We start from the raw sequence: 20,469 nt of genomic DNA on the forward strand, positions 1-20,469 counted from the left end.
GTCGACCTAACACAAACAAATAGGAGAATTTATTATTTTGAATCCAAAATAGGAGAAAAAATTGTTTGTTTTGAATCCAAAACGTCAAACTAACACACACAAATAGGAATCTAGGACCTTATCAATTGCCAATTAAAAAATAATTCATACATAAAACTTTTACATGTATGTTTATATATATATATATATATATATATATATATATATGTTCTTAGCAACTATTAAAAAAAACTACATTGAAATGCATCAAAAATCAACTTTCAAAATAAAATTTAAAATTTGGTAGTGGTTTATAAGCTAATAGGCCCAAAATAGGCCTTTATTCTTTTGAGTCCAAAATAGGAGAGATTCTTAGGCCCTGTTTAGTTACAGGGGTGAAAGGTTTTGGCGTGTCACATCAGATATACGGACACACATTTGAAGTATTAAACGTAGACTAATAACAAAACAGACTACATATTCTACCTATAAACTATGAGACGAATTTATTAAACCTAATTAATCCGTCATTAGCAAAATGTTTACTGTAGTACCACATTGTTAAATCATGGAGCAATTAGACTTAAAAGATTCGTCTCCCAGTTTACACGCAATTTATGTAATTAGTTTTTTTCTATATTTAATACTCAATGCATATGCCCAAATATTCAACCTGATATGGTGAAAAGTTTTTGCGTGGAAACTAAACATGCCTTTAATTTGGTGGGAAAAAAATTTGAAAATAATTTTTTACTGCCTTTGGCTTTAAACCAACTACTGTAGTCTTCCAGCTTCCAGTGATCTTTGAATGCACAGCGAGCAAATCCCGCTCGCCGGATGCCGCCGCCGCCGCCTCACTCTCCTCCCCTCCCGCCGCACCTCCTCCGCCACCTCGACGGCCGCGCGCTCTCCACCCCCCTCCTCGACCCGCTCATCCGCGCGGCCTCCGCCTCCGCCTCCGCGCCGCACCACGCCTTCTCCCTCTTCCTCCTCCTGCTCCGCTCCGCGCTGCGCCCTTCCCACCTCACCTTCCCCTTCCTCGCCCGCGCCGCCGCGCGCCTCGCCTCCCCGCGCCTCGCGCGCGCGGTCCACGCGCAGCCGCTCCGCAGGGGGCTCCTCCCCCAAGACCTCCACGTCTCCAACTCCCTCGTCCACATGTACGCCGCCTGCGCGCTCCCGGGACTCGCCCGCCGCCTGTTCGACGAAATCCCCCGCCCGAACCACGTCTCCTGGAACGCCCTCCTCGACGGCTACGCCAAGTGCCGCGACCTCCCCGCCGCGCGCCGGGTGTTCGCGCGGATGCCCCAGCGGGACGTGGTGTCGTGGAGCGCCATGATCGACGGGTGCGTCAAGTGCGGGGAGCACCGGGAGGCTCTTGCGGTGTTCGAGATGATGGAGGCCACCGCGGCGCGCCATGATGGGGTCAGGGCGAACGATGTCACCATGGTCAGCGTGCTGGGGGCTTGCGCGCACCTGGGGGACCTTGTGCGGGGGAGGAAGATGCATCGGTACCTGGAGGAGCACGGGTTCCCGCTGAACATCCGGCTTGCGACCTCCCTTGTTGACATGTACGCGAAATGTGGGGCAATCGTTGAGGCGCTTGAGGTTTTCCATGCCGTGCCGGTGGAGAGTACTGATGTTCTGATATGGAACGCTGTGATTGGCGGGCTGGCGGTGCATGGGATGAGCAGGGAGTCACTGCAGATGTTCCAGAAGATGGAGCATGCTGGGGTTGTGCCGGATGAGATCACGTACCTTTGTCTGTTAAGTGCTTGCGTCCATGGTGGTTTGGTGGATGAGGCTTGGAGGTTCTTTCGCTCGCTTGAAGCTCAACGGTTGAGACCACATGTTGAGCACTATGCTTGCCTGGTAGATGTGCTTGGTCGGGCAGGCCGCTTGGAGGAAGCATATGGTGTTGTTAAGAGTATGCCAATGAAGCCGAGTGTTTCTGTACTTGGTGCTCTCTTGAATGCCTGTCATATCCATGGATGGGTGGAGCTGGGGGAGGCAGTCGGCAGGCAGCTTGTCCATTTGCAGCCAGACCACGATGGCCGGTACATTGGTCTGTCGAATATCTACGCTGTTGCTAGGCGGTGGCAAGAGGCAAAAAAAGCGAGAAAGGTGATGGAGGAGAGAGGCGTGAAAAAGGTTCCTGGATTTAGTGAGATTGATGTTGGCAGAGGGCTCTGCAGATTCATTGCCCAAGATAAGACTCACCCGGGCTCAGCAGAGATTTATGCCTTGCTGAAACTTATTGCAATGGATATGAAAATGAAGGATGATGCCACTGTTCCAGATTATACCTGTATGTACTGCTAATAAGATGGTTGCACCTGTAGATTTCTCTCTACAAAAATTCAGAGATGCAATTTGAATAGTGCAAGAGTATTTGTAGCTCTCAGTTCTGGCTGCATACACTGAATTTATGTTGTTTTGAGGAAGTTAACTAACAGGTATTGCCTAGTCATGAGCAAATATAGAAAGGCAGATAGTTTGATTTTGAAAATAAATGCATGTTCAACATGTTTGCTGATGAAAACAGGGATATAGAACTAGAAGTATGGGGGGGGGGGGGGGGGTGTGAATTGTGAAAATACTCTGGTATGTTTCCGAGCTGCCTTTTATTATCATCTAATCAAGGCATTCAAACAACATAAACAATCTCAACGACTGCATGTCTGTTGCTGTTACAACATGTAGAAGTATAAAGCATCTCGATGAGCTTTCTTCTAGAATATTTTAACTTATGGCTTCAACTTCAACTTATATGGACTATTTGATCGTCAGACAGGACAAATGGATAGACAAATGGATATTTCAAGTTTGTGGAGTTGCGGACTATTAGCAGAAGATGGGCCTAAACTATAAGAACCATACCAGAGATCTGATATGTCACTCATACAATACAAATATAGTTGGATCCTGGATCCTCTGATTGTTTGCACGATGCTAAGGTGAAACTGCACTCTGATTACTCCTGTTTCCATTGTGCAACTTGATTTTTCCAGTGCTAATAAAATTGAGTTTTCTTTAGTACTTAACATTAGGGGCAATTGTATTCTTACCATGTTTGTTAGAATTGTGATTTGTGTCATCCTAATAAAGTAACTTCCAAAGAATGTCAAGTGATATTTGACTAAAAAAAACAATGTCCGCTTATAGAAAATGGTACGCAGAGCAATTAGGAAACATGGCCAGTGCATCCTTTACATTCTCTTTCTGTTTCTTTTATTTTAGACAGATCTTTCCTCTTATTATCAAACTAACATATTCAAAGATATAATCCATTGGCAAACTCTGCTCCTCCATTGTTTTACTATGAAAGAAAAAAAAAAAACTTTGCATGACCGCATGTATACAAAATCAATAAAATCTCAAGAGTTGTACCAAATGGTAAACCTAGTGAAGTGGAACTAATGAGCTTCAGACATTGCCTGAAAATTCTTATTTGCTGTATAAATACAGCTCAGAGTCATTCAGCAAAACAAAGTTAAACTGTACAGTGATATTTCTACTCCAAAAAGGACTACTTGAGCTTTGATTTTTCTAGCTCTGGTAAAAAACATGGAGCCTCCAACCGTATAGAGAAGACCACCTGCGTGTGATCCACAACATTCAGACCTACCCATTATTTAGTAAATCCTTGCTGTTTTCTCTGCTAGCTAAGAAAGTTAGAGCCATGCAGGAATATCTCCCATGTCATTGTGTTCTGACAAGTTTGGGTCTCCATCTCTGCCATGTAAACCATCTCTGATCCCCTCCAGCTTTAATATCAGCGAATCTTCTCTTCAGGTCAAGCCCTTTTCGTTTCTTCTCATCACGCGTCAGCTCTCTTGACTTGCTGATCAGGGGATGCTCCGGCGTTCCGAGGTCAGTGCTATCGACGATCTTCTGCACCATCTCCAGCACCTCGCTCATCTTTGGCCGGTGCCTGGCGTGGCGCACGAGGCACTTGTTTGCCACCGAGGCGAGCTTGGCCGCCGACTTCAAGCTGTAGCTCCCTTCAAGCCTTGGATCCATTATGATTTCAAGCTTCTTTGAGTCAGTGGAGTAGGGCTTCACCCACTCTATGAGGTTCTGTTCGCCTCTCGGCCTGTTCCTGTCCAGAGGTCGCCGACCGGTAAGGAGCTCGTAGAGCACCACGCCGTAGCTCCATATGTCGTTCTTGCTGCTGAGGCGCCCTGTGTGGATGTACTCTGGAGCTGCATACCCAATAGTCCCCACCACCTGTTAAAAGAAGATTTCCAGAAGAGACATTAGCAAACCTACCTAGCTGTTCAAACTATGAAGACATTGCTAGTGGATTGCAGAATGTTAGAAAAACGTGTGATCATCACTGATCAAATGTTTGGAATTGGAGAACAGCCAGAAAGCTACTAAGTTGATGTTAACCAATCAGCAAAAAAAGGCACCTGCCTTTTCTGACCGGTCCTTGTGCACTACTAGCACACAGACTAACCGAAAGTGCCTATCCATGTCCTGTGTTGGGTTGGTTTTTTCCTATCATGTGTTGTGTCAATTTGTTGTTTTTGCGGGCCACTAACTGGTTGATCAGATCAAGATGACAAAATGGTTCTATGTTGGAACAGTAACAGGCTAACAGCCATTGTGTTTGCTGCTTGTCTTCAGGAAAGGAAGAACTACACCCAAGGTGTTCTACCACGGATTGTCTACCGAGCAACATCGAATGTTTAACCTCTGAAATCAGTCATATCATTCAAAATGCCTGCATTTTGCAGTTGAGAACAGGTGCCCTAAGGAACTCTAAATGCTGGGCAAAAAAATGATAGGTTTTCTTGTCACGTACCGCAGTGGAGACATGGCTGCCATCCTGAGATACCAGTCTAGCCAATCCGAAGTCTGACAGCTTCGCGTTCCAGTTCTCGTCGATCAGAATGTTGGAAGGCTTCAGATCACGAAATATTATCTGGAAGATCATCGCATCGCATCAATGCAGGTGATGTCAGGCCAGCCAGTAATTAATCAAACAAGTGAGGCAGAGCAATCAGGGCAATTTCTGAATTTCTGATACTGCACCTTGATTTCAGATTCTTCATGGAGATACTTCAAGCCGCGCGCGGTGTCGAGCGCCACCCTGAGCCGCATCGCCCACGACGCCGGCCTCGGCGACCTCGACGACAGGTGATCCGCCAGGCTCCCGTTGGGCATGAACTCGTAGACGAGCAGCAGCTGCATCCCCCTCTCGTCGTCCTCGGCGCAGTACCCGATGAGCTTCACCAGGTTCGGATGATCCACCACCCCAAGAACGTTCACCTCCGTCACCCACTCCTTATGCCCCTGCGTTCACCATCACCAAATTCAACAACATCATCATCAAATTCTTGCTTTACTTGCTCGTGTTCAGAATCGTCAACTCAATGAGCTCTGATACTATATTGAGAATTGTTGATTACCTGCAGGCCTTTGCGGCCGAGCTGCTTGATGGCGACCTCGACGCTCCGGCGAGGCTCGAGGACGCTGCGGATGGTGCCGCGGTAGACGCAGCCGAAGCCGCCCTCTCCGAGCACCAGCGAGCGGCTGAACCCGCGGGTGGCGCTCTTGAGCTCCTGGAAGGTGAAGATGCGGAGGTTGTTGCTCGCGCGCTGCGGCAGCGACAGCTGCCGGTACCGGCCGAACGACTCGGCGCTGATCTCCGACGACACGTTCAGGGAGCACTCCGACCCCGACCGCCGCGCGTCGCGGTCCGTCGACGTGCTGCTGTTCGACCGCGCCGACAGCGACCGCGTCGTCGCTGCCACGGCCGCCACCGCCGACGACCGGCCACGCCGCTCCTCCCTCTCCCAGCCGGCGAACCCGAAGCACTGCATCGCCTTCGACATGGTCCCCGGAGAAGATGACGACGCCTCTCCTGCTCTGCACAAACGTCGCGGGCGCCGGAAGAAAGGTCAGTGACTCAGTTCATGTGCAACATTAATCATTAACGACAACTGAAATGGGAAAAGAAATAGTTCTAATCAAGCCGGAAAGGAAAAGAAACTAAAAGCTTTTCGTAGTTTAGTTTGCCACTGATCAACTTTATGCTTTCCAAAGAAACAAAACATTTCTCCTTTCAATCTTAATTACATTTGGTCGGCCATCCTTTCGACCCACCCGGCAAAAAAAAAAAAAGGAAGAATGGAAAAGAAACAAAAGATATCATCACATCTCATTTTAAATGGAAAAGGGCAAATAAATTTAGGTTGGCAGAGAAAAGGATCGATCACCAATCACACAACCAGCAAATCTCAAGGGAGAGAAAAGAAGAAAACAATTGATGATCAGCCATGGGCAGAAGAACTCCCATCGTCGTCAATGGCCGTCGTAACCCACCTCCAACAAACGAATCATCCCCCACCCAATCAACCAAGCAACTAACCAACCAAAAGCTTCATCCCTCTCTTTGCTCACCTGTGTGGCATGTGCTACGAGCTCAGCCGCCTCCGCATGGAGAAGACGACGACCTCGGATCTCGCCTCACCGGGAAGACGAGTAAGGAGAGAAAGAGAGAGAGAGAGGAAGAAGATGATGCACTTTGTGTGCGGCTAACGGGTCAACAATGGAGGAGGGAGGGGTTTGGGTTGGGTTAACCGGGCACTGTCCAGATCGTCTGGTTGTCTCTTTCCGTTTGGTTGGTCTCTTTGGTTGCTTTGGGGCGAGAGAAATGTGAGGGGATTCAGACAGCGAGAGGGCTTAAATGTCTGGAAAACGAGGTGTAGAGACGAAGCAGAGGCCAAGGAGTTGAACAAGATGTACTAAGAAGAAGAGAAGAACTTTCTTCTCTAAGAGGCTGGAAGCTAATGGAAATGGATGCAGCGGTGGTGGTTTTCATTAGGACCAGCCACTGAGATGGACTACTAATGGATGGATGAGTTTTTTCTTTTGCTGTTGGCTGTGGCAACTCAATGGCACGTAAAACGAGCTAATCCATTAAGGGCCCCTTTGATTTGTAGGAAAAATGTTGGAATTTTGGAGGATTTCAATCCTATGGAAAAAAAATCTTACGAAGGCCTTTGAAACAAAGGATTGAATCCTATCCAATCCTTTAAAATTCCTATAGAATGGGTAATCCTATGCACATTTTGGAGGAAAGTTAGCAAGAGGTCTAACCTCTTGGAACATTTTCTCTGAGTCTATCTCTCTCATCTGATTCCTGTGTTTTTCCTGTGGTCCAATCAAACGGCCATTCCTGTGTTTTGCAATCCTCTATTTTACAATTGTATTCTTATCAGAATCCTGTGTTTTTCCTATTCCTCTGTTTTTTCATTCCTACGATTCAAAGGGGCCCTAACACATAACTAATTAAATGTCAATTATTACATACTTGAAAAATGTGTTTATTTGAATTTTTAAAAGAAACTTCTATATTAAAATGTTTGAAAAAAATACCGTTTAACAATTTATAAAAAGTTAAACAATTTATAAAACGTACTAACAGAGGAGTAAGTTAACAATTTATAAAACGTACTGATAGAAGAGTAAGTTGTCACTCCCAAACAACCCAAACTAAGGTATTAGAAAGCCTCTGCTTTTCTGCAGTACCAGCCGAGAGGATAAATTTGATACTCTGATGCTTTTTTCATTACCAAGTTGCTTCGAAGTCTATCTCTGCCTCTCTAGGCTGGGAGATATATCACGTTTTTTTAAAAAACATTAGTACCACATCAGATGGCATAGAATTTCTTTTGCAGTACTTTTTGAGGGGTACCTGTCTCAGTGGAAGTAATAAAAGACATGTCCTGTTGCTTCAAAATTTCTTGGCTCAACATATAGCACGTGGTCAGTAGTTGTGAAGTCATGGGTGGAATATTAACATCACCGTACCTGATCAGATATGCTAAGCATACATAGATTTGTGAGATAGTAACATGCACTGCTGTTTTAGTTGTGATGGTTAACGACATGACTTCACAGTTGTTTGTGTTAGCCATTTAATTTTTTTATATCCACTAGTTTTTGTTACTAGTTATTGTTTGTATAGAAATAAAACATAAACCATATTTTTGGAGAATTTTCACCCAGCTGCTGCAAATTGCACAGAATAAACAATGCTATCAGTAATGTGAGAGCTGCTTAGCTTTATTTTGGCCACCTAATCGTAAAGCGCAAAGCTTTGTGATTTAGAGCTAAACTATCTTTGGCTCTCAATTAACAATGATGGTTTGTCCTTAGATATGCACAAATAGAGAAATAATAATACGCGTGCTGTGCTGTTCCCTAAATCTTTTTCATAAATTATAAAGCACGACGTGAGACACCATGCATGTGAACAATGAACCTAGCCACTTGTCCATTGATGAAACTTGCAGGCATCAACTTTCTCATCCAATGAACACTTGCCAAGGAGGTCCTCTTTTTGTTGAGTGGGTGACAGATCTAAGAAAGATAATATTCTTACAAGGCTAGGAGAGCTACCACACCAACTATAATTAATTAGGTTCAGCAGCAATCAGTGGAGACTACCAATTTTTTTTAATTACTGGTAAGAGACTGTTCCATTCAGATTCAGTCAAATTCTCTGTTAGTAAAGTACCTTAGTAATTACGTCCAGTGATTTCAGGTAACTTACCTAGTTGATGCATGACTGAATGGATTGGATCCCAGATGACAGTACTCGCCTCAGGAGAAAAACTTGAGCTATGATCTGACTTGGTTATCGCAAGCTGCGGCAGGTAACAACAACGATTATGACCGCTAATAATCAACCAGCAAAGTCAAAACTGCTATCTGTTCCATCTTTTCACCTTTGCTTTCAATGACTTTCCCCTCGTGTTTTTGTGTTCATCTCTGCTGACATTTTCTCTTTGACACTGGAAATTTTTGGCATTCCTGCAACTCACCTTTGATGTCGAAATGTATGCTATTGAGGAAAACATACTGTTTAACTCTGTTCTTGGTTGATCATACTATTCTCTGAACAGATCACCTTGAAGAGTTGAAATTCTGCATAATTTATAAACATGTATCCACTTCACAATTGTTTCCTAACCAGTTAACATAGCAAATCAGCTGAGCCATGATAATATTTGATATGCAATCCATTGTAGATAGCGGCAATTTTACGGGAATGTAATTGCACTTAGCTAAGCAAAGAATTAGCACTCAATAGATCATGACACTAATGAATAATCGAGTCATTTAAAACGGTAGTGGTCAAAGCGATCTCCCCATGTCGCTTGTTTTGGCGTATCTGAAATATTTATTTATACTAGCTAGTAAGAATACCAGTACAATACTGCACTGTCAGCTGCCCTACTATTCCATTGGCAACACATGCCATTTAAATTTTGCTTAAAGATTGGTAGGAGAACTATCAAATTCATTGCATTAAAATTTATTCAAAGAACACATGCTAAAGTAGTTGGTGAGATCAATTTGTGAGCCTTAGCAACAACTACTCCCTTAGATTTAGACGGACATGAGCTGTCGAGGAATCTTTCAGCCTAAGCCGCTGCCGCTGCTTCTACTTCTGCTTCCTTGGTCAACTTTGTATCCGGCCAGGGATCTGGATTAGTATCAGAACTTGGATAAATTGTGGCTTTGTTTAATTTGATCACTAATTTGATTGATCTTGTCAGCAAATTAAGGTACCATAATGGTCCTGGACGCTGCATGCCTTTGGCGCCCCTTCAAGGGACAGGACATTGTATATGATGAACTCCCCTGCAAGTCTGCAACCCTGCTTGGTTTTGTTACTAATATATTTGTGGTTGAAACTTACAAGGACCCAAAACAAGTTTTTTTTTAAAAAAATGTGCTAGTATTAAACTTTTGAAATATCTCAACTGGACAAATGTGTCAACAAATGGAACTCAGTGGCGGATCTAGAAAATCGATTCGTTGGTGTCATAATATGTCTATCGGTGTCATACTTCGATTATAGTGTTACTATATATGGACAAACAATTTAATCATATGTTTTGCCGAAAATCGTTGGTGTCGCCTGACACCGATGATCATACTGTAGATCCGCCCCTGATGGAATATACAATAAGTGAATACTATTTATTTATTCCATTCATTGACAAGATGAAATTGGTCATGTACATTTGCTTCCGAAAACCAAGTTTTTATTTTTTAATAAATACGATAAGGACCTTATAATATAGAAAACACCACTAAATTCTAAGAGGTTTTTTTTTGACAAAAGGCACTAGGGATCTGTAATATAGGTTTTATCTGTAATAAAAGTTGTATCTGTAATACAGAAAACTTCATAAGTGCTTATAGTTTAGGAGGGAGAGAATACTATCTTTAATAAAACCTTTATTTTTCGAGCCACTTTAATATTTAAAAAATGACAAATGTTTCAAACCGTATCGAATGCAAATGTATCACAAATTCACAAAAACTGTGGAATATCAGCTAAGATTGCCACGGGCCTCATGAATTCATCGGCCCATGGGCCTAAGAAACCAAAATTTGCTCCTTATCAGTAGGCCTCTTCCTGCAATCCTGCCCGTTAGGCCAAATCTATTGCTTTCTTCTCTCCTTTTTTTCCCCCTGCGAACGATACTACTACTGTTACTTTATTTTTCCTGTTGGGCCCGTTTAGTTCCCCAAAATTTTTTTCCAAAAACATCACATCGAATCTTTGGACACATGCATGAAGCATTAAATATAGATAAAAAGAAAAACTAATTGCACAGTTATGGAGGAAATCACGAGACGAATCTTTTAAGCCTAGTTTGTCCGTGATTAGCCATAAGTGCTACAGTAACCCATATGTGCTAATGACGGCTTAATTAGTCTCAAAAGATTCGTCTCGCGGTTTCCAGGCGAGTTCTGAAATTAGTTTTTTCATTCGTGTCCAAAAACCCCTTCTGACATCCGGTTAAACGTTCGATGTGACACCCAAAAATTTCCTTTTCCCCAACTAAACACACCCAGTTGTATCAAGCTCACGAACAGTATATTTTGAACAAACAAACAAACACCTTTTTTTTTTTTTAACAAACCGCTCACGAACGATATGATAATCAACGTACGTCTGCTTAGCCGCCTTGTTCTTCTTGTTAGTCGATGCTTATTATTTGAAGTCTTTTCTTAAAAAGAAAACTTGATATGCTGCTTGTTACTACCTCCGTTCCTTAAAAAAAACATAGTTTTAACTAATAGAAAAGATTAAGTAAGAGGTTTAAATTAAGATTACTATAGCTTTCATTAATATGAAGAGAAATAAAGAGGGGATAAAACAAAAGGAAAGAACGTGTACTACTGATTTGATGGTTGAAAATAAAGAAAAAAATAAAGAAGTATTAAAAAGATATAGCAAACCCTACTTTAAAAATAAACTCTCTTTTAGGAACGGGTGGAGTAGTTGGTGCTTCATGTTTGACGATTTTTAATTTTCGAAGAAAATGTTTTGACTGATCGAGCTAATTAATCCTGAGCTAAACGGAAAAAAACCAACGATTAACTACGCGAGTATGACATTTATGGCCTTGTTTGTTTCAGCTTATGATTATTATAATTTAGATTATTAAGCCAGATTACTATAAGATGGATTATAATTAGCTGACATATAATAAGCTGTGAGTTGTTTGTTTGTCTGGATTATTGGAGGTATGGATTATTGGGTTTAAAAGGCTAAAGTCTATAATGCCCTCAGCTATTTGTTCGGTTGATGGTATAGGTGGGTAATTTTTCTCAAGTATGTAGGGGTAAATCCCGTGGGCCAGCTGCTCAGATAATGATTTAAAAATAAGTTTAACAGAAAACTATAAACCAACTATATGATTATAATTATGTAGAAGAGAGAAAAAAAATATAAAGAGCTAGCACACATACTCCAAAATAAATTTATTGATTATACAAGTATAAGAAAAAGAATTAAACATAACATTATAGCTATTCTATATTTCTATTATACATATTGCTTCTAACTTTATTTTTAAATTACCTTATAGCTAGTTTTTAGTTCTGCCCTAATCACATCATCCTGCTGACAATTCCTCACAGAATTTAAGCACTTTTAGTCCTTCACTTCATCTTTTTTTTTAAAAAAAAGCAAAGCGAAGAAAATGTCCACCCGCGCGTTGCCTTACCTTACCTAGCTCGCGCGACACTCTGACCGTGTCTCGTCCGACGACTGCACAAAGCCATGGTCGTTCACGTAAGCTACTACTACAACCTAAGCTAAGCTCGCCTTGGCCTCGACGGGGTCAGTGATCAGTGCGTGTCACCTACCACATGGCGGCGAGCCAACTCCTCGCCGCCGCCGTCGCCGCGGCGGTGTTCTTGGCCGCGCTGCTCGTCCCGCCGGCGCGATGCCAGCAGCAGCAGGTCGCCATCCCGCCGCCCGCGTCCACCTCGCCGCCGGTGCGGCTCCCGCCGTCGGCGCCGCCGCCGCTGGTGGGCGTCCCGCCGGGGGTTCTCATGGCCAGGATCGACGCCGTCCGCGACGAGCTCGCCGCCGAGGTGCAGGCCAAGTACGGCTTCTGCATGGCCAACGTGTAAGTATCTCCTCGCGCCGCCGCCGCCGTGTGTTTGCATTTGATACGTGAGATGGAGGTGATCATGATGAGATGATCAATTCTTCGATTCGATCGCAGGCAGGAGGATTTCACCCAGGCGTTCAGCTTCTCCAACGCCAGCTTCGTCTCCGACTGCATGGAGGAGACGCAAGGTAATCTCCTTCGATTACTTGGTTGACTTTATCTTAATTAGCAAGATTATTTATGGTATTTTGACGGTCCTTCTATCTGCTCGTGTGTGATCAATTGGAGATTAATTAATTAGTTCTTGCTAGTTCAAATGGATTTGGTTATTATGACAAGAAAACCAGCGGCCTGTGTGATTAGTTGCTTTGTTTTGTCTCGGTCAAGTTACGCGTGCAATTGTTTAGAGGGATTTGGTTGCGTGTTTTTGTTTGGGATTAACACTGAAATGGTTTGTTACTTGCATTCAGATAACTGAATTTTAGATAGGAATTTGGATTCGATTTCTTAAGGAGAATATAATTTTGGATTCGATTACGTGTGGGGCAGATTCTAGATTCTTTCTTGTGCAAACCAAAATCCTCCCGCTCCAAATTCGCAGCAGCGTTTCTGCCTCGCTGCGTCCGCGAGCACGAGCGACCCCGCTCGCCGTTGGATCCAAAATGAACGGCACAGATTCAACCCGCCGCCGTAGGGACAGCATTTCAACGCCGAGCGCCGAAATGCCACGGCGACTACGGCGCGGCGGCGGCGGTGCCGGTGCGGCGGCCTCGAAGAGCGGGGCGGAGGCCTTGGTGACGGGGAGCGTCGCGGTGGCTCCTCCCCCGCCGTGGTAAACTCGAACCCAACCATCGATCCCCTCTCTCTCTCTTCTTCTTCTTGAATCCCCAACACGAGTGGGACGGGGAGTAGTAGTAGTAGCAGGGATGAGGAATGCGTGGGGGGAAGAGTTCATTGGGTGAATGATTTAGGGTTCGTGCCTTTTGTGGCCGTGAGATGGTGGAAACCGTGGAAGGGGATTAGGGGGATGGAGAATGTAATTGCTGTTAATTTCTGTTTATGTTGCCAAATCTCTTTGCGTTTCTCAGATTTATGCCAATATTTTGATTCAGCCAATGGGTTACTGAAATTGGTTAACTGAGTGATGACATAGTGATCTCATGAGTTCATAAAACGCTGGTATGAACTTTCATAGGATGTTGTTGATACTTGAAAATGGGTTAGGATAACAGGGGGAAATCGCAATTTCTGATCACAATGAGATGAACTGTTCCATTGGAAAAGGAAGAATTCAGTTCTGGCTTATATTGTACTGTCTCTTTTATCAGATGCTGCAATATTATGGATGTAGTGTTAGGGTGCTGGTAAATTCTAAAAACTCTCAAACCAAATGTGTTATGACTTATGACCTCTCCTAATTATGTTGTGCACGCAGGGCAAATGACTGGAATGCTGTGCGAGAAAGTGGAAATAGAAATATATGTCAAAAGCTTGGGTAAAAAGCCCAGCACGAGGGTTAGTAGGAACTGTGACCAAAACTCATGGGCACTAGGGTGCCAGCCTGGCTGGGCTTGTGCAAGACAGGATTCTAGTTCATCGGGACGAGAGGTCCCATCCAGGGCGGTGAACTGCAGGCCATGCTGTCCAGGTTTCTTCTGCCCTCGTGGCCTGACCTGCATGATACGTAAGTTCTTTCTTTGCGACAAACACTCGCAGCGTTAAATCAGTTTTACATGACTGGATGTTATTGTACTCTGGAAGGTCCTGTGAATTCAATCATTGTAAAAAAATTGCCAAGACTTTGAAATGCTGAATGTGCAAAACTGTGCAAACAGTCTTTGAAATTCTTTTGATGCACCTGGTTAAAATTGATTGTTGTCTATTAGGATAACTTTATGGAGAATATACATCTTATTTTCAACAAAGTTTATATCATATATAGTAAATCACTATTGTTTCTTTTGTCTGTTGTTCATAGTTTCTTATTATCTTCTCAAATTCAATCTGTTTTTTTTTTGTCACAGCTTGTCCTTTGGGTGCTTATTGTCCTCTAGCGACATTGAATGACACTACTGGCCTTTGTGATCCGTAAGGGGAATTTTCGTTTGGCAATACTACATAACAACATCAACATTTAAATGTTCTTCATAAGAATTTCATAGCATATTACTGTTTTGTTGTGTTTGAAAAAATGCTAGGTACTCTTACCAAATAACTCCAGGATCAAACACTGCATGCGGCACTGCAGATTCTTGGGCAGATGTGATTACAACTGACGATGTCTTCTGCCCTCCAGGGCATCACTGTCCAACAACAACCCAAAAATTTAACTGTACTGAGGGGTGGGTGCTGTCTCTACCCTTTCTCCCCTCTATGAAATATCTGCGATATATTGAAACATTTTGTTTGTTGCTAATGGTTATTTGTAACTTGTTTTTTTGCAGGTACTATTGCCGTAAAGGCTCCACAGAGGAACGTAGTATGTATATCCTGTTTTCCGTATTATATTAATTGGGAATCATGATTTAGAGATGCCACTTACCTATCACTTCAAAGTTATATTACTATCTGTAAACCTCAAACCAAAGTTAACACTTTAACATTACTTCTGGAGTTGAACAATCTCTTGAAATCCTAATAACTGGTTTGCAGTTGCTCTAAGTACAAAACCACACCAATTTCACTGTCTAACACAGATTTGTTTAATTAAAATTAGATAGTTTAGTGAGCTATATTATTTCAAAGTTTTCTTTAAGGAATGCTGTTGCAATACTTTCTGATAAAACATACAAATTTAACTTGCTATCCTTTCCTTTTGGAATATATAGTTAGAAGCTCAATAATGTCATATGTATTTGCAGAGTGTATTTGGAAAAACACATGTAAGGAAAATTCAACAAAAGAAGCGACGGCTTTATTTGGTGGTATATTAATTGTATGTACCACCTTTTACCATTTTTCTCTCTTCTCTCTTTTTCTATCTTTGGGTGCTAGTTTCATGTGGGACCTGGAACTTGGTTGGTGCATGCACTACATCCAAAGGATATGCCTCTCATTTTCCAAATCTGAACTTAAACATTTTGCGTGGATGTATATAAAGTCCTAAAATAATTGTGTATTGCTGGGAAATATTTTCTCTGCAACAGTTTCTTGGATATATCACTTACTCAAATTCTTTTTATTCATACCGTTGTTCTCTAGTTTTGGGTTTGTAATCAGTACCTCGCATGTTTCGAACAGAAGTCCTATCTCCTTTCATGTAGATATGACCCGTTACTTCTGTCTCAGTATAATGCTTGCAAATAATATAAGTTGCAGGCTTCGGCAATACATGCATTTATTTAAGTATCCCTGTTTCTTTCACATGTCTGTGTTCATCAAATGTCACCTAAAAGAAGAGAGATACAGATGTTCATGAATACTTACTACCTTTTTGTAGAGTATTTTTATGAATGCTCACTATTTTCTCCACTATTTAATGATATTTTGTGGTAAAATTTCTCCGTTTTTAATCTTCCTCTTGCAGGTTATCTTGAGCGTTGTTTTACTACTGGTGTACAACTGCTCTGATCAATTCATCAAAATTCGAGCTAAAATATTGTCCAAATCTCGTAGAAAGGCTGCAACGATTGCACAAGAATCAGCAACAGCACGTGGAAGATGGAAATTAGCAAAAGAACTTGTACTAAGTCATGAGTTAGAAATGTCTGAGTCCGATCAATTAGCTGCATCATCTAATGAGGCACGGCATGCTACTGAAGGTAATGGTAAGAGATCCAAAAATCGCAAAAAGCTAGCACATGCACGCACTGAAAGGTTCAGGCGTGCCTATAGTCAAATTGGTAGGGAAAGAGTTCTGCAGCCAGACAATGATAAAATAACACTATCTGGAGTAGTGGCTCTAGCTGCTGAAAACAGATCGAGAAGGCCAATGTTTGAAGTGGTTTTCAAAGGTCTAACACTGTCCATTGGAAAAAAGAAACTTCTGCAGTGTGTTACTGGAAAACTTTCACCAGGTAGGGTAACAGCCATCATGGGTCCTTCTGGAGCAGGAAAGACTACTTTTCTCAATGCTGTGTTAGGTAAAACAACTGGATATAAGAAGGACGGGTTAGTTCTTATAAATGGAAAATCTGGATCAATGCAGTCATATAAGAAGATCATTGGTTTTGTGCCACAAGATGACATTGTCCATGGGAACTTGACGGTTGAGGAAAACTTGTGGTTTAGTGCGTGCTGCAGGTATTAAATACAGGCATATGGTGCATAGCTTGGTTACTTTCATTATTGAATATTTTTCCTTCCGTTAAATATGCTTATATCAAAACTTATGACATAGCACTGCAAGACTATCAATGACTAATGTAATTTGACTATTAAATATGATATGTTATCTACAGTTTGAAATTCAGTTTTGCCAACTCCCATCCCTGGTAGATAATTTAGCCATAGCTCTTAGGTAAAATATATGTTGTGCCTAGAATTCAAGTGATAGCATATACTCTTTAGTTTATTATTAATAAAACAGTAATACCATCAAATTTATTTTATCAATTATTTTCATGATATGTACTCTGCATTGTCATAAATTTAATAGTTATCTTATACACTCTTTTTTCTGGAGTAGGTCAAGCAAAGGCATGTCAAAATCTGATAAGATTATAGTTCTTGAACGGGTTATCGGGTCATTAGGGCTTCAAGAAATCAGAAATTCCCTTGTTGGAACAGTGGAGAAGCGGGGTATTTCCGGAGGACAAAGGAAGCGTGTAAATGTTGGAATTGAAATGGTTATGGAACCTTCTCTTCTTATTTTAGATGAGCCAACTACAGGCTTGGACAGTGCTTCCTCTCAGCTACTTTTAAGAGCTCTTCGTCATGAAGCACTCCAAGGCGTAAATGTTTGTGCAGTGATTCACCAACCAAGGTTTCCTACTTTCCTTACATACATTGAATCATTAATTTGTCTCCTTTCAGAAGAATCAGTACTCAATTCTTACCTAAATAATATTCAAATGAGAATATGGATAATGACTGTGCTCAGATACAGAAGCAACATATTCTTACAGCATTATGTATTAACATCATTAATTAGTTCACCCGATATGCTGCCTCCAATACCCGAAGTCACTTAGGTGTCACGAACCTTATGAAAAGAAATCAGATTCAGATAATTCTAACCTTTATGTATGACAGTCAGACAAAATAAAACTGGTCAGCGTAACATTTGCCTCTATGAACTAAAATTACTTGTTTTTAAAATTATTGTTTACTTTATTCAACTGCAAACTTGGATCTGACATTTATTAATTGTTGTTACACAGCTATACTTTGTTCAACATGTTTGATGACTTTGTTCTTTTGGCAAGAGGTGGTCTTATTGCTTACCTTGGTCCTATAAGTGAAGTTGAAACATACTTCTCAAGCCTGGGGATTAAGGTTCCTGAGCGTGAGAATCCTCCAGACTACTATATTGACATCTTAGAGGGAATAACAAAAACTAAAATGAGGGGACATGCTACTCCTAAACACTTGCCACTTCTTTGGATGCTACGTAATGGATATGAAGTTCCAGAATATATGCAGAAAGATCTTGAGGATATCAATAATGTTCATGAGTTATATACTGTTGGATCCATGTCTAGGGAACAATCTTTTGGTGATCAGTCAGAGAATGCAGATTCAGTGCACCAAAATGTCAGGGAACCATACAGTTTACTTGATAGGAAAACACCTGGTGTACTTGCACAATACAAATATTATTTGGGGAGGTAAATTAGTTTCTTTATTTTCTCTTATTTTCTTGGGTGAATCAGTCTGTAACTCTACAGTCAAAATGTTATTTTCAGGGTAACTAAGCAACGCCTACGTGAAGCTACACTACAAGCTGTTGATTACTTAATATTGTGTATCGCCGGCATATGCATCGGAACAATTGCTAAAGTTAAAGATGATACATTCGGTGTAGCTTCATATGGATATACCATAATTGCAGTCTGTAAGTCAGTTTCTTAGTTGTTTTTAGGAACTTCTTAATTTTCCATAAAGTAATGCATCTTGGTAGATACTCCCTCCGTTTCACAATGTAAGTCATTCTAGCATTTTTCACATTCATATTGATGGTAATGAATCTAGATAGATATATATGTCTAGATTCATTAACATCAATATGAATGTGGGAAATGCTAGAATGACTTACATTGTGAAACGGAGGAAGCAGCATAATATATCATTATCACATAATTTGTAGTTAGGCCATAAAATCACTGCTAGTGGGTGACCGCACAAATACCACTTGCCACATTTTAGAACATTTATCCTTTACAACATCATAGTGTTACATTTTTAACTGCATTGAATTTTCAAGTAGCTATATACACATTTCAGCCTCGAACATATACCTGGATAACATAAAATGTGCGCTATTAGAAAAATAGGAGGAAATAGAATCCCATCTTAACCTTCCCTGTTGTCACAGAAAGATATACCAGAAATTTAGCAGTTCCAGTTATGAAACCTAATGATTATACAACAGCAGCATTCTGTTTCATTGCCAAATAAACTACAGTTCCACACAGGTCACTTATATCACTTCTTAATGCAATGATACACAATGTTCCCTAAAAAAAGACACAGCAACATTTTAGCTAACTTTACTGTATTTTGTACAGCGCTGCTGTGCCAGCTTGCAGCACTGCGGTCATTTTCACCCGAAAGATTGCAATATTGGAGGGAAAGAGAATCTGGCATGAGCACTCTAGCTTATTTTCTTGCAAGAGATACAATTGATCATTTCAACACCTTGGTGAAGCCCGTTGCCTTCCTCTCGACATTTTATTTCTTCAACAACCCACGTTCTGAATTTAAAGACAACTATTTGGTGTTTTTGGCACTGGTTTATTGTGTAACTGGCATAGGTTATACTTTTGCTATTTGGTTTGAGCTCGGATTAGCTCAATTGGTAAGCATAATAACTTAAAATATCTTCATCATGACATTGGCGGTGTCATTTGGCTAAATGAACTTTTCTCTTGCAGTGTTCTGCGTTAATACCTGTGGTATTGGTTTTGGTAGGCACTCAACCAAACATTCCAAACTTTATAAAGGGATTATGCTATCCCAAATGGGCACTAGAGGCTCTCATTATTGCAGGAGCAAAAAAGTTAGCACTTTTCTCTCTCTAATCAGCATTAGATAGATTTTTTTTCAAGTCTGTATGTCCCAAAAGCTATATGAACTTTTGTGTAACACATTTTTTCAACTTTCAGATATTCCGGCGTGTGGCTGATTACTCGATGTGGAGCACTGCTAAAAGGTGGTTATGATATCAACAACTTTGTTCTTTGCATCGTCATTGTCATGCTCATGGGGGTACTCTTCCGGTTTATCGCTCTGCTTAGCCTGTTGAAGCTAAAATAGATGTAAGTATGCAGATTACTGAATTCTGGCCATTTCCTCGTTTTTTTTTTTTACATTTTTACTCACGGGGCTAAACAATCTTAGCATGTGATTCGTGAATATCTGATCATCTTTTATGGACTGGACAGCAGGGCAGGTAAAAACAAGGGTTGTGTTTTGTTGTCTTGAAGAGTACAGAAGAGTGAAGAATAGAGGAAGGCTCTGGAATTTGTACATAAGATTACTGCAATGATAGCATTTTTTGTACAGATTTTTAAAAATTTGCACCATCAATTTTTCTTATAATTGGAACATTAGTCCATATTTTTTTGTATATACTATATAGTGCACAAATAAGACTGTTATACATGTAAATTTGTCATTGCCCTATTCAGTGATAAATAAATTTCGGCTCATCTGCTTCCCCTCAAGAACGTACAGCGTGTTAAACCTGAGGCTTTGTTTGGTTAATGGGTTAATAATTTTCCACCCACCAAAAGACATCTTTAAATCCTAACCATTCATTCCTCCTCTTTCATTTAATCCTAACCCTTCGTTCATTTCCCAATCCCAATCTCACCTCTCATTTCCCATTATTTAAACATAGCCTGATTTCCTCTCTACCCATGTAGACATTTCCACGTCCTATCTGTTCCGA

The 20,469-nt window shown here is 41.4% G+C and overlaps 3 protein-coding genes and 1 long non-coding RNA gene across 7 annotated transcripts; 3 read left to right on the forward strand and 1 right to left on the reverse strand.

Moving 5' to 3' along the window:
* Positions 1–798: 798 nt before the first annotated feature.
* On the forward strand, positions 799–4,791 carry LOC127752723 (pentatricopeptide repeat-containing protein At5g08305-like). 2 transcript variants are annotated; one of them, XM_052278123.1, is made up of 3 exons: positions 799–2,432; positions 2,767–2,933; positions 4,609–4,791. In XM_052278123.1, exon 1 carries the CDS (start codon positions 817–819, stop codon positions 2,296–2,298), a length of 1,482 nt encoding a protein of 493 aa, XP_052134083.1. In that variant the 5' UTR covers positions 799–816; the 3' UTR covers positions 2,299–2,432; positions 2,767–2,933; positions 4,609–4,791. The 2 variants fall into 2 exon arrangements, with proteins under 2 accessions (XP_052134083.1, XP_052134082.1); XM_052278122.1 differs by having other exon boundaries at positions 799–2,284.
* Positions 3,388–7,238, reverse strand: LOC127752724 (serine/threonine-protein kinase PCRK1-like). Its single transcript, XM_052278124.1, has 5 exons — positions 6,388–7,238; positions 5,394–5,853; positions 5,017–5,277; positions 4,787–4,906; positions 3,388–4,206 (listed from the first exon to the last, which is right to left on the reverse strand). The coding sequence occupies exons 1-5, from the start codon at positions 6,396–6,398 to the stop codon at positions 3,679–3,681; spliced, it is 1,380 nt and encodes a 459-aa protein (XP_052134084.1). The 5' UTR covers positions 6,399–7,238; the 3' UTR covers positions 3,388–3,678.
* Positions 5,718–10,094, forward strand: LOC127752725 (uncharacterized). Its single transcript, XR_008012402.1, has 3 exons — positions 5,718–5,884; positions 8,286–8,458; positions 8,537–10,094. It is a non-coding gene; the product is annotated as an uncharacterized LOC127752725 (long non-coding RNA).
* Positions 10,095–12,061: 1,967 nt separating this feature from the next.
* On the forward strand, positions 12,062–20,245 carry LOC127785623 (ABC transporter G family member 25). 3 transcript variants are annotated; one of them, XM_052313022.1, is made up of 15 exons: positions 12,062–12,431; positions 12,531–12,604; positions 13,852–14,100; positions 14,441–14,504; positions 14,615–14,758; positions 14,861–14,895; positions 15,278–15,351; positions 15,943–16,658; positions 17,044–17,340; positions 17,738–18,184; positions 18,263–18,411; positions 19,085–19,374; positions 19,451–19,575; positions 19,682–19,834; positions 19,961–20,245. In XM_052313022.1, exons 1-14 carry the CDS (start codon positions 12,169–12,171, stop codon positions 19,830–19,832), a joined length of 3,078 nt encoding a protein of 1,025 aa, XP_052168982.1. In that variant the 5' UTR covers positions 12,062–12,168; the 3' UTR covers positions 19,833–19,834; positions 19,961–20,245. The 3 variants fall into 3 exon arrangements, with proteins under 3 accessions (XP_052168982.1, XP_052168981.1, XP_052168983.1); XM_052313021.1 differs by having other exon boundaries at positions 19,964–20,245; XM_052313023.1 differs by lacking the exons at positions 12,062–12,431; positions 12,531–12,604 and adding an exon at positions 13,126–13,248 and having other exon boundaries at positions 19,964–20,245.
* Positions 20,246–20,469: the final 224 nt, after the last annotated feature.

Source organism: Oryza glaberrima, chromosome 10 (genome assembly GCF_000147395.1).
Source record: "Oryza glaberrima chromosome 10, OglaRS2, whole genome shotgun sequence".
Lineage (NCBI taxonomy): Eukaryota > Viridiplantae > Streptophyta > Magnoliopsida > Poales > Poaceae > Oryza > Oryza glaberrima.

What these genes read in the sequence shown, in the direction of transcription:
- LOC127785623 (XM_052313022.1), top strand. Translation starts at nt 12,169, where the DNA reads ATGGCGGCGAGCCAACTCCTCGCCGCCGCCGTCGCCGCGGCGGTGTTC. An exon ending in TATTTGGTGGTATATTAATT is followed by an intron (nt 15,352 to 15,942) that starts GTATGTACCACC and finishes TTCCTCTTGCAG; the next exon opens with GTTATCTTGAGCGTTGTTTT. An exon ending in TACAAATATTATTTGGGGAG is followed by an intron (nt 18,185 to 18,262) that starts GTAAATTAGTTT and finishes TGTTATTTTCAG; the next exon opens with GGTAACTAAGCAACGCCTAC.
- LOC127752723 (XM_052278122.1), top strand. Translation starts at nt 817, where the DNA reads ATGCCGCCGCCGCCGCCTCACTCTCCTCCCCTCCCGCCGCACCTCCTC.
- LOC127752724 (XM_052278124.1), bottom strand. An exon ending in ATGAAGAATCTGAAATCAAG is followed by an intron (nt 4,907 to 5,016) that starts GTGCAGTATCAG and finishes ATGATCTTCCAG; the next exon opens with ATAATATTTCGTGATCTGAA. An exon ending in GCAGCCATGTCTCCACTGCG is followed by an intron (nt 4,207 to 4,786) that starts GTACGTGACAAG and finishes TTCTTTTAACAG; the next exon opens with GTGGTGGGGACTATTGGGTA.